General features: G+C 48.5%; 5 protein-coding genes across 6 annotated transcripts; 3 read left to right on the top strand and 2 right to left on the bottom strand.

Moving 5' to 3' along the window:
* Positions 1-264: 264 nt before the first annotated feature.
* FOIG_01336 (uncharacterized protein) lies at positions 265-1759 on the top strand. The gene has a single exon (XM_031198138.1). It carries the CDS (start codon positions 680-682, stop codon positions 1493-1495), a length of 816 nt encoding a protein of 271 aa, XP_031073905.1. The 5' UTR covers positions 265-679; the 3' UTR covers positions 1496-1759.
* Positions 1760-3942: 2183 nt separating this feature from the next.
* Positions 3943-7930, top strand: FOIG_01335 (hsp70-like protein). Its single transcript, XM_031198137.1, has 3 exons — positions 3943-4227; positions 4293-4968; positions 5171-7930. Exons 1-3 carry the CDS (start codon positions 4160-4162, stop codon positions 6383-6385), a joined length of 1959 nt encoding a protein of 652 aa, XP_031073904.1. The 5' UTR covers positions 3943-4159; the 3' UTR covers positions 6386-7930.
* On the bottom strand, positions 6695-7963 carry FOIG_01334 (uncharacterized protein). Its single transcript, XM_031198136.1, has 2 exons — positions 6767-7963; positions 6695-6719 (listed from the first exon to the last, which is right to left on the bottom strand). The coding sequence occupies exon 1, from the start codon at positions 7676-7678 to the stop codon at positions 7022-7024; it is 657 nt and encodes a 218-aa protein (XP_031073903.1). The 5' UTR covers positions 7679-7963; the 3' UTR covers positions 6695-6719; positions 6767-7021.
* A 639-nt stretch (positions 7964-8602) lies between these two features.
* FOIG_01333 (uncharacterized protein) lies at positions 8603-11830 on the top strand. The gene is made up of 3 exons (XM_031198135.1): positions 8603-9024; positions 9080-9325; positions 9385-11830. The coding sequence occupies exons 1-3, from the start codon at positions 8757-8759 to the stop codon at positions 11484-11486; spliced, it is 2616 nt and encodes an 871-aa protein (XP_031073902.1). The 5' UTR covers positions 8603-8756; the 3' UTR covers positions 11487-11830.
* Positions 11639-14280, bottom strand: FOIG_01332 (uncharacterized protein). Of its 2 annotated transcripts, XM_031198133.1 has the most exons (4): positions 14026-14280; positions 13746-13948; positions 12142-13692; positions 11639-12082 (listed from the first exon to the last, which is right to left on the bottom strand). In XM_031198133.1, the coding sequence occupies exons 1-4, from the start codon at positions 14097-14099 to the stop codon at positions 11961-11963; spliced, it is 1950 nt and encodes a 649-aa protein (XP_031073900.1). In that variant the 5' UTR covers positions 14100-14280; the 3' UTR covers positions 11639-11960. The 2 variants fall into 2 exon arrangements, with proteins under 2 accessions (XP_031073900.1, XP_031073901.1); XM_031198134.1 differs by lacking the exon at positions 14026-14280 and having other exon boundaries at positions 13746-14021.
* Positions 14281-14750: the final 470 nt, after the last annotated feature.

Below are 14750 nucleotides of genomic sequence, written 5' to 3'. Positions count from 1 at the left end.
AAGCTTCAGACGGGTAGAAGATACTACAGTTAGAATATAATTTAGCTTTTAGAATTTCCTATATGAATATAGAACTGGATTAGACTAAATCATCATCGTTCAGGCCCATGCCTGAGTGTCTCGAGCCATCACTGTCGTATTTGCATACAATTCCAGAACGTGATTCATGTTACTAAATTATTTTATGCCGCGTATTGCTTTTATATTGTCCATGGATACAAAAATGTATCTCGGGTTTCTCTCAACTATGATTCTTTACTCTAGCTGTTGGTGAAGGGGTAGTGAGGTTCACGAGCCGCATCACTGTCGGTCAGGAGATAATCGAATAAATCTAAATTATATAAGAGGATAAGTTTCGAAGAGCCTTGTGAATGAAATCAAGTTTCTTTGAAATAATAGGGACGAAGGTGATCGTTCATATCCGCGAATCACCAACGGCTTGCGCGTATCTGGATCCAATTTGAAACCAAACAGTGATTCGCTGAGATAAATCGCCTGACCTTGAATCTAGGAATATTGCAGGAAAACACTCTCTTTTCTTCACTTCTCTTCACCCCACTAACCATCACAGATCATTCGCTTTATCATTCTTTTATATCCTCTATAATCAGCTCATATCGTATCGTATAGTCCACCTCTTTTAACCAATTGACCGACACCCTTGTAACCAATAATAAATATGAGCGATATCGATACCGAGGAAGAGCAAAGCCCAAATCCAACGTTTTGGCTCGAGTTTCGCACTTTTGACGATGGTCTCTCCTCACAAGTCAACTCGTCATCCACTCTCACCGCATTTCCTCAATTCGCACAACTACCGCCTGAGCTGCGCCTACGAATATGGTCATGCCTCGTTCAACCCCGCATTATCGTCGTCTGCTGTCTTCAACGCGATGAGCGGCTTGATCAGAGACTTTATGAGTTGAATCAACGGTCGCATGGAAGATCGGTGCCTGTATTGTTGCACATCAACCGCGAGGCGCGATATCTAGCCTTACAGCATTATGAGCTTGCCTTTGGCTGGCGCATATCCAAGCTCCTTTCAGATACGCCCGTATCTGAACCGCCGCGCGTCTGGTTCAATTTCGCCCTTGACGCTGTATATCTTGCAGGTGAACTAGAGGCATATGATATCTACGGTTTCAACTCGGCAATGGTGTATTTCTTGCGACGTGAAGACACCCACAGGGTCAAGCATCTCGCCTGCGTTCTCTCGGAGCTCGGCTACGCGGAGCAGGAAAGTGATCAGGTGTTTGGATGCTTGTGGCACGTTGTCGATGGTTTCCCTGCTGCGAAGAAGGTGCTGCTGGTGGTAGGTGAAAAGGATGAGGAGGCTTTGAAAGGAAGTAAGTTGTTGAGTACAGATAACGTAATGCAGAAGATATGGAATGGTTTCTTGGGTGGATCAGCAACCGAGACAAGTTCGAGGATGGCGGATAAGTCGATACTGATGATCGAAGAACACGATCTGCCGGGGTTTATCGCAAGGCAATAGTCTCAGGGCCTTGAATATAAGCGAGGTGAATAGACGAGAAGAACCACATAGATACCTTAGTCTATAGTCTCACATGAGCTCTACCTCCATTGGGCACTTCTAGCAAATACCGACAGGGGACGGGAAGCCCATGCGTTCAGACGGATCTCGACGTGTGGGGATAGTGTATATTTAGAATAGAGCTTTCGAGACTTATACCAGTTGCATTACATATGTCATAACTGTTCCAATGCGTGGTTGCTTCCGATGCAGCGGATAACGGGCTTGATGGCAGTTTACAGTATCAAGTTGACTCTTAGTGAATGCCTTGAGCTTATATCCCTATATTCGGTTCAGTTTTGCCGTTCCTTGACGCTGAGTAATGGACTCTGAACAAAATCATGGGTCTAAAATTATCACGGCTGAAGCGTCATATCAAATATCCGGCGATAGGTCTCGCCTGAAGAAACATTTGCAAAAAGAGTTGTACGGAATATCACAGCACCAACCAATTCGAAAACCCATTAGTCCAATCTTGATCTATCACAGAAATATCAGTAGACTTGAGGATATCATTCATCATAATGCTGTCTAAATGTCCCAAAACGGGTGTCGGAAGCTCCAGGGTAAACGCAAGTCAGGAAGCGTGGATCCATGCAACCATGCAACCACAGACAAGCCGGTTTCTAGATGGAGCTAATCACGACATGGAACCCCACATACGATCCAATTGTTCGGGGTCGCCTCCAAGCGAGAACAGAAGCCGAGAGGCAACTGCCCCATAGAGAAGGAAGAAGAATGAGGAAGATATCGAAATGAGGCCAGCATAAACAACGATTGGTACCACGATTGCCCTGTCAGGATGTGCTGTTGTGCTCTGAGCTACCTGTCTACCAGCTGTGCCTAAGCTGTAAGGTACAGTCGGTGCCTTGATGAGGCTGTCGCTGTGAAACCCAAAGCCCAACGACGAGACTGATTACACATGCTAGCTTGAAATGGGCCTCAGGGGTTCTACCGGTTGCCTGACAACCAACATTGCCAGATAAACAGCTAAACTGGGCAGAGGGGCCCCTTGAATTCCTACGCCACGCCTCAGCCCTGGGATCTTGTGAGCCCAAGTGGATGCGCAGAGAGCCGTGGAAGCGCTAGGAAAACAAAGTCAGTTTGTTGAAAAGATGGAGGCAAAGGAAACGAAAGACAACAAAGGAAGAGTTTGGAGATTTGGATCCACCCGGAGAAAAATAATGGGGTCAACTGCGTAAAGGTCATATGCTTTCATCACGGTTATCGACATACGGCGAGCAATTGAGCTTCAATATTGGCTGGTTGGTACAAGGTCATATCGATTTCGGCCTGATAGACTACGATCGAGATACAGGCAGGGTTGTTGGGGATGATGAATCGCGCAGTAAGCATTGGTCACTCTACATGCCTGGGAGGCAGATATCTGACTGAGAAACGCCATGCGATTGATGTATTCAATTAATGGCCATGGCATTGTGATAAGATAATGAATGATACTACTGTAGATACGTGGACCACTATTGAAGCATCACCAAGCAGGAAAACAGGCCTGCTGCATCACGAATACACGCTTCCAATCAGTTGAAGCAACTCAAGTAGCGGTAGCCAACACATGGACATACGCTGTCTGTTGGATACCATGACCAGGCATCAAAGACCTCTGGCTGGACGAAAGGCGCATTCTTGATTCTTTCGGAGCAAATCTCAGTAAACCGACTTTGCCAAAGTCTCGATTATCAGAATTTTCCCATTGATTGCCACAAAATTGTCCGGATCCCGTTATGACGCTCCATAATGAAGAGGCAACCTAGAGTTTTCGCAGTGCTAAACCCCAGGGAGAGAAGAGCGACAGAAGATGAGGGAGCGCCGTCTGAGGAGGGGCACGAAGAGGGAGCTACCCGTCCAACATGAGGTCGAGTAGTGGGGCAAAGTAGTCAGTACGGCTGTCTGGGTGATGCTTGCACTGCAAGGAATGTAGTCAGGACATGAAGCTCTAATCCCTGCCCGGATGCCCCGCGCTGGAAGATTTGGGAAGCAAAAAGTTTATGAGGACATGACATCAGTAAGATGAGAGCACAGGGCATCAGGCACAAGACACTGGGTACCAGGAGAAGCTGTGAGATCTGGAGAGAAGAGACGGAAGCTACGGGAATAAACACGATGAGATCTTGTGTGTTGATACCTCATCAGGAATCAGCCAGAAGCAATCAAAGATCCATCTCAGGTTGCGCATCGTTTGGGAGACGCAGTTTTTTTAGTGGGGCGAACCCAGATCTGCCTGTCTGCCAGGTGCACGCAGCTGCTAGACGCTTCTTCAGACCCCTCGCCCCCTCCAAAGCACGCCCCCCAGCAACGCCTAGCAGCGCCCAGAAAGTGGTAGACCCCCCTGCAACACCAGAGAAGCTCTCCAAAGTGGGCTCCTTTGGAACAGCGCAGAACCGCGTCGAACCTTGGCACCCGCCTTTATTTAGATCCTTTTGCTCAACTCGCTCTGTTCCGTCTTTCTTCTCACAACATCATCACACTCAAATACCCTCTCAAAAGTCTTCAAATAACCGCGATCCTCCATTGAAGCAACTGCGATTTTCTTTTCCTTTTTCTTCCTACTCTACGACATAATCTTTACGCATTCTACACACAACACCACACACATCACACAAAATGGCTCCCGCCGTCGGTATCGATTTGGGTACCACGTACTCTTGCGTGGGTATCTTCCGTGAGGACCGGTAAGTTTTATATCAAAAAATCATTATGAGTTGCATTAGGAGTATGACACTAACTCTTTCCCCAGATGTGATATCATCGCCAACGACCAGGGTAACCGAACTACCCCCTCATTCGTCGGTTTCACCGACACCGAGCGTCTGATTGGTGATGCCGCCAAGAACCAAGTCGCCATGAACCCCCAGAACACTGTCTTCGACGCCAAGCGATTGATCGGTCGCAAGTTCGCCGATCCTGAGGTCCAGGCCGACATGAAGCACTTCCCCTTCAAGATCGTCGACAAGGGTGGTAAGCCCAACATCGAGGTTGAGTTCAAGGGCGAGACCAAGACCTTCACCCCCGAGGAGATCTCCGCCATGATCCTCACCAAGATGCGTGAGACCGCTGAGTCTTACCTCGGCGAGACTGTCAACAACGCTGTTGTTACTGTCCCCGCCTACTTCAACGATTCTCAGCGTCAAGCTACCAAGGATGCTGGTCTCATCGCCGGTCTCAACGTTCTCCGAATCATCAACGAGCCTACTGCTGCCGCCATTGCCTACGGTCTTGATAAGAAGGTCGAGGGCGAGCGCAACGTCCTCATCTTCGATCTTGGTGGTGGTACCTTCGATGTTTCTCTCCTTACCATTGAGGAGGGTATCTTCGAGGTCAAGTCTACCGCCGGTGACACTCACTTGGGTGGTGAGGATTTCGACAACCGTCTGGTCAACCACTTCGTAAACGAATTCAAGCGAAAGCACAAGGTACGATAGTCTTCCTCTTCATTGCCATTTCCTTTCTCCTCAAAACATATCATGAGTTTTGGCGATTTTTGATGAGGTTGTCAAAACTCGACCCCTCCATCATAAATTCTCCATAAACTTAGAAGACCCACTCTTAAATACCCCACATCGCACCCTTGCCTATGACCAAACCTTCAAGAACTTGTACTAACTCATTCTACAGAAGGATCTTAGCACCAACGTCCGCGCTCTGCGACGTCTCCGAACTGCTTGCGAGCGTGCCAAGCGAACCCTTTCTTCTTCTGCTCAGACCTCCATCGAGATCGACTCTCTCTTCGAGGGTATCGACTTCTACACCTCCATCACCCGTGCTCGTTTCGAGGAGCTCTGCCAGGATCTCTTCCGATCCACTATCCAGCCCGTCGACCGTGTCCTTACCGACGCTAAGATCGACAAGTCCCTCGTCCACGAGATCGTCCTCGTCGGTGGCTCTACCCGTATCCCCCGTGTCCAGAAGCTCATCACCGACTACTTCAACGGAAAGGAGCCCAACAAGTCCATCAACCCTGATGAGGCTGTTGCCTACGGTGCCGCCGTCCAGGCTGCGATTCTCTCCGGTGACACCTCCAGCAAGGCCACCAACGAGATTCTGCTTCTCGATGTTGCCCCCCTCTCTCTCGGTATCGAGACCGCTGGTGGTATGATGACCAAGCTCATCCCCCGCAACACCACCATCCCCACCAAGAAGTCCGAGGTCTTCTCCACCTTCTCCGACAACCAGCCTGGTGTTCTTATCCAGGTCTACGAGGGTGAGCGTCAGCGCACCAAGGACAACAACCTTATGGGCAAGTTCGAGCTCACTGGTATTCCCCCTGCCCCCCGTGGTGTTCCCCAGATTGAGGTCACCTTCGATCTTGATGCCAACGGTATCATGAACGTCTCCGCCGTCGAGAAGGGCACTGGCAAGTCCAACAAGATTGTCATTACCAATGACAAGGGCCGCCTGTCTAAGGAGGAGATCGAGCGCATGCTTAACGACGCTGAGAAGTACAAGGAGGAGGATGAGGCCGAGGGCAAGCGTGTTGCTGCCAAGAACGGTCTTGAGTCTTATGCTTACTCTCTCCGCAACACCCTCTCCGACCCCAAGGTCGAGGAGAAGATCGAGGCCAGCGACAAGGAGACTCTCACTGCCGAGATCGACAAGGTCGTCCAGTGGCTCGACGATAACCAGCAGGCTACTCGTGAGGAGTACGAGGAGCACCAGAAGGAGCTTGAGGGCAAGGCCAACCCCATCATGATGAAGTTCTACGGAGCTGGTGGTGAGGGTGCTCCTGGCGGCATGCCCGGTGGTCCCGGCGGCTTCCCTGGTGCTGGCGGCCCTGGTGGTGCTCCCGGTGCTGGTGGTGACGATGGTCCCACCGTCGAGGAGGTCGACTAAATTCTTTGATACCCCAACAACATCAGTCTCGACTTCTAGAGTTGTCATGTGTCCAATGATACAATGCGGAGGCTAGGGGTCTCATGGGATGATATGATGAGATTAGATTTTCTGTTTTGTTTTTGCGACTTTCACGGTTATGAAAAAGCTCGGTGGTTTTTACCCAATGTATTTTAATGAATCGATGAATCAAGATATTCACAATAACTACTTTGCCTCTTGCCTTTGTGATATGTTTATCATTGCTTGTGATTGATAGAGCACTGGCCTATTATACAGTCTTGGTCATCAGAACCTTAGTGTTGCCATTCCATTATTGGTCCTCGTCATGAAGCTGATTAGTTTCATGACTAAGTTGGATATGATGATGTTTGGGCTCACGTGAATACGTCCAAGAAGGATCTGAAGAACGTATTTCGACATAAATACGAAGAGGTATTAATATGTTGCCGGCACCTATCTATCATAAGTATCATTGTTGTGTTGACAACACGCTGTAGAGAAGCCTGTGAATGGTCTGGATGATTCGAACCACATTCTCAGGAAAAGGTAGCAACCTCTGGCAGCCGCTCGAGGATAATAACAGATCCTGTTTGAGATATTGGGAGTTTTTCTATTAATACAAGAGCAAGTTGATCAATTTCGTGGCTCAACAGGCTCATTAAATACTGTCCCTTCTGGTACCTTGTCCTCTCTACTCTCCCAGACATCTTCACTACTCGGTTTCCCGGGGCCGTACTTTGTGAACTCTTTCGCACGATAATAATCCCTGATAGCCTTCTCCCGCATCTCAGGAGAGTAACTCTTGGTACGCATGCAGAACCAGAAGTCATCCCAATGCTCACTGCATGACCTCATCTCACCGTAGCGATACACGGCATTGAATTGTCCACCCATCGAGTTGCATGCCCATGCTTGGTCGAAGGCCTGACGACAGGACATGTCTGTAGGGAGCAGGGCTTCGGAGAGGGCGTCGCGGGGAGGAATATCGGCGGGCGTAGGGGCGGATGAGCGCGTGGATTTCTTGAGAGAGAGCCATGATGGTATTTTGGAAGATGAGGAGGTTTGTTGTTGTTGGTCTTCTGTTGTGGAAGGTTTGGCGTTCTTCTCAGCTTCAAATAGGTCGATGAACTTTTGGATTTCGGGATCGGTATTTGAGTTGGATGGGGCTGATGTTGAAGGATCTGAAGTTGTGGTTGTGGTTGTGGTTGTTGATGCTACAGGAGGTGTCTCCGTGACTGGCGCTGCTGACTTATCCTCGCTGGAAGGTGTTGAAGACCATAACCAACCCATTGCGACGTTTTATAAGTGGTAGATTCAACTGAATATCTCGTTTAAGTTTCTCGTGATGGTTGATGCGAAAAAGCTCGGAATTTGGTGAAGATGGAAGGGAAAGTATCGATCTCACAAGGGAATGGCGCGGTTGAAGCCTGAATCTTGATGAATAGAGAATCGACTGTCTAATTGAAGTTGTTGAAGCGATATAATCTGACTTGAGTCTTGGTGGAGCGCAGATTGTTCTGGATATTGGAGATTTGGGTGATGAGATGCGCTGGGAGGTATGCCAAGGAAAAATAGATCTGCCGTATTCCCGAGGCGTTCCGCTCAAGAAGGGAGTTCAGAGTTATCATGTCATAATTCTTCTAGAATAAGAATCAATGTGATATTCTAAGCCGTAGTATACCGTTTTCTGGGCTTAACTATTATGCTGTGATCTAACATCTGTACGTGTGAAGGGTTTGATGTCTGTCCTGATAACCGGGTTTCATGTGTTTCTCTACCTAGCTACCGACTGTCTTGTGATGGGGGTTTCACAAAGACTACTACGAACAGGAAGCTCTAAACAGTCACTCTCGTAGTCTTTCTGACATATGCAGAATTAAATAGAATTCTTCCTTAGCGAGTTTTGTGAGGTAATTGAAGCATCATCGTGATCTCTCTATATCATGGATCGGATCATAAATTGCTTGGTGGGGTTGATCGTCACATGGGTAGGGTATTTCAGCTGCTGGGCAAAAAGGAAACAAATACTTCTTTTGAGGTATGTGTATATATTTTTATCACAACAGTATAAGTAAATATTAGATTAAATTTCAGAGAATAATAGTGATAATAATTCATTGTTAGACATACATCGTGTTTCATAGTAGCTCTTCATCTCAAGGCAGTCCAGGCCGAGACTCGATTGCCATTCTAAGCTTATGACCTCATTGGAGGAAGCTAGCTGCAATGCGACAGCTCCAAGCTAGCCCTTCCTGCCAACAATTCTCTACCCTAATTAACAAACTTGATCTCTTCACGAACTTGAGAATTCTCCCACTCTCCCAACCGTAAGTTGTTGCAGTATGCGCGCTGTTGGGATCGAAGCATCATGATTCCAAGCCGAGGTCTTGCGACAGCGGCACTTTTCGCAGCCCGCCGCCCCCTCATATCATCAAGATCCCTCGGATGTGGCTTCGCAGCAGCTTCTCTTCGACAACGGCTCGACCAAAATGCGATAAACCGACCCGTTAGCCGTGTGTGGGAGAGCACAGTCGTCAACCCCGAGGATGCGGTTCCCCCAATTGCACCCGAAGAAGGTGCTGACAAGAGTGGTCATATCACAACACAATCCAATGAAGCCATTCTCTTTTTCGATAGTGAGTCTCCTTATAAACGAGCCATCGCCTGCTTGTCAGCTGACATGGAACTCAGATATCTTTCCTCTCAAACTCAGCAGCGTTCTCATGCGTCCTTGGAAGTCGGACAACGACGTATCGGATTTACTCAGGCGATTCGAATCATCTTCTTTAGGCATTCTAGACCCAATTCGCCTTGTGAAGACAGCCATTCCAGAAGACCTACCAATAAAAGTGACCGAGATCTTACCACGGCTGAAGGATGGAGGGGCATATGTCAAATTCATGCATGACTCCAACATGGACCCTGCCGAAATTGAAGGTACATTTTGCCCTACTGGAACTCACCTTACACATTTACTGACTCAGTTCATCTATCAGCTCAATTAGCAAGTCGACTGAAAGAAAAGCCCATAAAACCTTGGTTCTCCATCTTCCGTCCCGTCAACGCCCGTCTCGTACAGGGCACGCCATGGTTAGAAGACCTGTACAGATACCCTACCAGCTTCATCAAAATCGAATTTGTTCCTCCAACTCCCGGTACCACCCCTGAAGAGCTCCCCGAAGAGACGCTGTACTCTCTGTTCCGTAAATATGGAAAAATCGCAGACATTATACCACAGCCAACCGACTCAAAGGTCACGCCACGATATGCCCATGTCATGTTTCCTGTAACAAGAGACGCAATTATGGCTCGCAACTGTATGCATGGGTTTATTGTCAACGAGGTCTTGGGAGGTGGCAAGAATGGAACTAAGCTCCGCCTGTCCTTCGAGAAACGTGTCAAGGCGCATAGTATTTGGAATTGGTTGACAAACCATCCACGTATTGTGATACCCGTCTTTGCTGCTCTTGTAGCTGGTCTTTCGGTTTTGATTTTCGACCCTATCCGGGAATTCTTCATCAAGCTTCATATTCAGCATTCTCTAGAGTTCAAGGATTCTCGAATTTACAAATGGTTCAAGAAACAGTCTGGCAACTTTGGCTTATCAACCAAACCCAAGGGAGGAGATGGCCTTGAGGAAGTCTGGAATCACCGGCGAGATGCAATTGACAAAGTGCAAGGCTGGCTTGATGAAACATCTGACACATTCATCGTTGTTACTGGACCCAAGGGGTCGGGAAAGGTTGAGATGGTCATGGATCAAGCTTTGGAAGGCCGGAAGAACGTGCTCAAGATCGACTGCAGACGCATTGTCGAGGCTAGGGGCGAGGCGGGCACTATTAAACGTCTTGCTACAGCCGTTGGCTATCGTCCTGTATTCTCATGGGCCAACAGTATGAGCAGTATGATCGATCTTGCTGTTCAGAGCACTACTGGCGTCAAAGCTGGCTTCTCGGAAACTCTTGAGTCTCAGTTGACCAAGATCATGCAGACTACGACCGGTGCTCTCAAAGACGTTGCCGTTAGCTCGCGTAACAAAAAGGATAGCGACTACAAGTTGTCCGAGGATGCCTGGCTGGAAGCTCATCCTGAGCGTAGACCTGTTGTCGTCATCGATAACTTCCTCCACAAGGGCGAGGAAAACAGCATCATCTACGACAAGATAGCTGAATGGGCAGCGACTGTCGTGCAAAACAACGTCGCCCATGTTATTTTCCTCACCACTGACTCGGCCTACTCGAAACCCCTAGATAAAGCACTACCTGACCGACTCTTCCGTACTGTTTCCCTTGGTGATTTAGCGCCCCAGGTAGCAAAGAACTTTGTTCTTAGCCGGCTCAAGGATCAACTCGCCGCTGACGAGAAAGCACGAAAGGAGCAAGGGGATGAAGACACTGAAAAATCACCTATCCCACGCCCAAACATGTTTGAGCTTGACCAGTGTATCGACACTCTTGGTGGCCGTCTCACAGATTTGGAGTTCCTCGCCCGGCGCCTACGAACTGGGCAATCTCCCAAACAAGCTATGGAAGAGATCGTTTCCGAGACAGCTACTGACATTGTTCGTATCTACCTTCTTGGCAAGTCTTCAGAGATTGAGGACAAGAAATTCTCTTCTCAACAGGCTTGGCATCTTATCAAGTCGCTTGCTCAAACCCCCAACCTACGTTATAACGAAGTCACACTCTCGGCGCCATTCTCCTCTGCAGCACCCGCGGCTGCCTCAAATGCCGATGCTGCCATTGATAGCCTTGTCAGCGCCGAGCTCATCGCTGTTAAGACGCACCAGGGCCGACCCATGACAATCACAGCTAGCAAGCCTCTGCACCAAGCTGCCTTTTCGGTCCTTCTACAGGACCGTGTCCTTAGAGCCAAGATGGACTATGATGTTCTCAACGATTCGTCCAAGGCCGAAGCTCGCTCAATCGAGAAGGTTGAAAACGAATTGGCTCTTCTGGGCAACTTGCCTCGTCAGACAGCAGAGACAGCAGGACGTATTAACTTCTTGCTCCGCAAGTTGGAAGATAGCCAAGCCAAGATCACTAAATGGGATAAGGAAATGACCACTTTGAAGAAGCTTCTTAGCGAGGAGTTTTAATCCTGGGTTGCATATGCTTGGGAAGGATTATCTTGATTTATGATGACTCCTCTCTAACTATTGTCATACTTTATCAGAGCAAGAACATCTGAGATTTATTTAAGTCTACTAGAATTTTCTGAGACTCGGAAAGGTGCTTATGAACAATACTTATCATCTCATAATCGGCCAGCAGTGGTATTGCATTTCAGGTATTGTTACAAGAATCTTGCAGTAAAATTGAAATTTCATCTGTCATGAATGGTATACAACTAAACAAGCCCCTAACCGAACATAAATCATGAAGCCGGTCAACAGGCGTCTCCTTCAAGGCAAATCCGACATAATGAACCCCCGTATTCATGCTTTTTCTTCCAAGGATGCTCCCAAGTAAACAGTTGCTTAAAAAAAGTACACTCGTCATCTGTGCCATGATCAAACAAAGTGACACAGTTCACCATTGACATCCCACAGCCTTCACTATATTAATTACTCCTAAGCCATCATGGACATTTGTGATTGATCGGGTTCTGCTGGTTGAGCTGATATTTCACATCCTTGAGTGAAGAATATGCGAGAATCTGTATCGTAGTCGTTGGTTATGCTGTAATAGTTTCCTAATCCACGCAGTTAGTCACTCAGCAGATTCAAAAAGAGGAGGAGGAAGTTGACATACCTCTGGGAACAAACCACATGCCTCCAGCGCTGAGTCGAAATGAAGCCTCGTTAACCGTGACAAGGACCTTTCCAGTATGTACAAAGAAGACCATGTGCATCTTTCGCGAGTTCTTTGGCCTCTTCTCAGACCCAGCAGGTAGATCAACAACACCCGCACCCATGAAAGGGGTAGTGAGTGTCTTGGCCATGCGGAAAGACACATTTTGAACAACACGGGTCTGAACAGCTTCACCCGATATAGCGACCCGATCCTCCATAACCTCGACTGGTTCTTCGTCTCCAGGAGGATTCGTCTCGTGCTCAGGCTCCCACAAGATGACCTCAGCGTTGACAACACCAGGATTCAGCTCCCACTCTTCAGGCTCAACCACTTCAACTTCTCGCACAGGTTTGGATTTCGCCCTTCCACGAGCTTTTGTCCTAGGCCTTGCAGGCGGCTCTTCTTGAGGCGCACGGATGATTTCTTTAATAGTTGACAACACAAAGCGATCACGGCCGGAGACGTCCTTAAATTCCTCCTCCTCTTGAACCACCTTGTCGCCTGCCCACCAATTCAGTGGTCTGAATGAGTGTCTCCCAGATCTCGTCGTCTTGACTTCATCGGGGTTATGACGAACAGAGACCAGACCGCGCTTCTTGGGCATCGGAGGTCTATGTTGAATCGCTGCAATTGATGTATCTCCAACATCGCCGGCGGTCTGTGCTTTAGGTTTTCGTCCCGGTCTCCCTCTGGGTTTTGACTCGGCTGCTGGCGCTGACTTGGCTGGTTTTGAGGGGTTCGAAGCTTCAGTTCGCGGTCTCTTGGCATGTTTGTGGGATTCTTCAGGTTCAGGCTCGGGATCTGAGGCTTCGTTGTCTGGCTCTTCATGCTCCTCGGCCTCTTCTGGTTCCTCTGGCGCAGGTCGCTTCCGTGATTCGGGAGCAGCTGACTTCTTAGGTTGAACAGCGGTCTTCGGTTTCCGTCCCCTTCGGCCCTTGCCTGGCTCTTGGATCTCTTGAGGCTCTTCTTCAACAGGCTCCTCCTCTACGGGCTCTTCTTCGACTGGTCTGGCCTTCGCTGGTCTTCCTCGTTTCCCTGGCTTTCTGGGTTCTGGTTCTGCTCGTTGTGACTTGTCTTTGGCTGATGCTTTGTTGGTCTTAACAGGCTCCGGCTCAGGCTCTGACTCCTGTTCTGACGAGTGTCTCGTCAGGTCGTCAACCAATTCAATAGACTTATCGAGAAGGTCCATGTCATCCGCAACGTCGCCCTCTTCACTGGCCTCAGGCGCATCTTCCGTTTCATCGGCGTCCTCCTCGTCGTGAGTGCCGCCATTGACTCCATTCGCCGTAGCTTTCCCGCGCAAAGAAGGTTTTGCTCCAAAATCGATTTTCCGGGTCACAGTAGCGTCCCGATCGTTGGAATAGGGTGCGCGGGTGGGTGAGGAGAGATGTTCGAGGTTCGGATTTCGTCGAGGGGAAGACATTAATGTAGTCTTCACGGGCGATCGACTTCGAGGGATGGGATACTGCATTTTCCCCCTAAGCACAGTCTGAGGTCCCGGCCCAGGAACTGGAATGGTGTCAGTCAATGCATCTTATGGTTGTAGGCCTTTGCGCTCGCACTTGTTTCAATGTCCATATCTTCACTGCCATCTTCGTCCTCGTCGTCTCCGCTCTCGTATTGGTCGTTATTTGGCCCTTCATCCTCGTCATCGTATCTTTGATCAGATCCGGTTTCTTTTTCTGGAGAAGAAAGAAGGTCGTCCAAAGGTTGCATGCCATATTCGTCGCGATTACCTGTGTCTATCAACTCGACACCAGTTTTGCTACAGGAACAATTAGACCCTGCATAAACATAGGTAACGGTATACTTTTGCGCTTCAAACGCGCAACATGAACTTACCGGCCACGCTCGCCGAGCTTGTAAATGGCCTGCGGTTCAGCAACTTCACTGCGCCTTGCGCCTCGAGGTGCCATTTTGTTTGTTTTTCACCTGAACGTATGCTATGTCTCCTTCTTCCGAAAAGGATTCTCTGATCGCGACGTCGAAATGTATGGGTGGGATATAATGAGAATTGGAAACAAAGACGCGACTGGTGACGCGGTTGTGAATGTTGTTTGGTGGTGACTTTCAAGCGGCGCGCCCAAGTAATTGGAATCGAGTGGTCCCCGCCTGGAGCTGGGGGGGTGTTAGAGGGTCACAGTTTAAATTTGACCAGTAAATCTTACATGGGCACAGTGGGCTTAGGTATCCTTCAGCATGGTAGGCTATAATTTGCTCGGTCCTTAATATGCGGAGGTCATAGTGAGGGAAGAGCTTTGCCGTAGATAAATTATTCATGTTTTATTGATCCATACTCAGTCAGGAGCTCAATCAATCTGTTATGTTCATCTTTGAGGTGATTGACTTGATACTTTCAGTTTGCCACTGCATGTGGCTTGACTTATCGTGGCGTTGTATAAGTGCGTGCAGTGGCTTGTTTACTTGCCTTCAACGGGCATCAACGACAATATTAGATGACATGACTCCAAGAAAATCAAATACAATTCTAGGTTACTCGCATAAACTGACATAAATCAGGCCAAGCCAATCGTATATCTCCCATGACTTACACCGTGGAGCTTGCC

Source organism: Fusarium odoratissimum (assembly GCF_000260195.1).
Source record: "Fusarium odoratissimum NRRL 54006 unplaced genomic scaffold supercont1.1, whole genome shotgun sequence".
Taxonomy (NCBI): domain Eukaryota; kingdom Fungi; phylum Ascomycota; class Sordariomycetes; order Hypocreales; family Nectriaceae; genus Fusarium; species Fusarium odoratissimum.
This window is presented reverse-complemented; position numbering and strand designations above follow the sequence as displayed.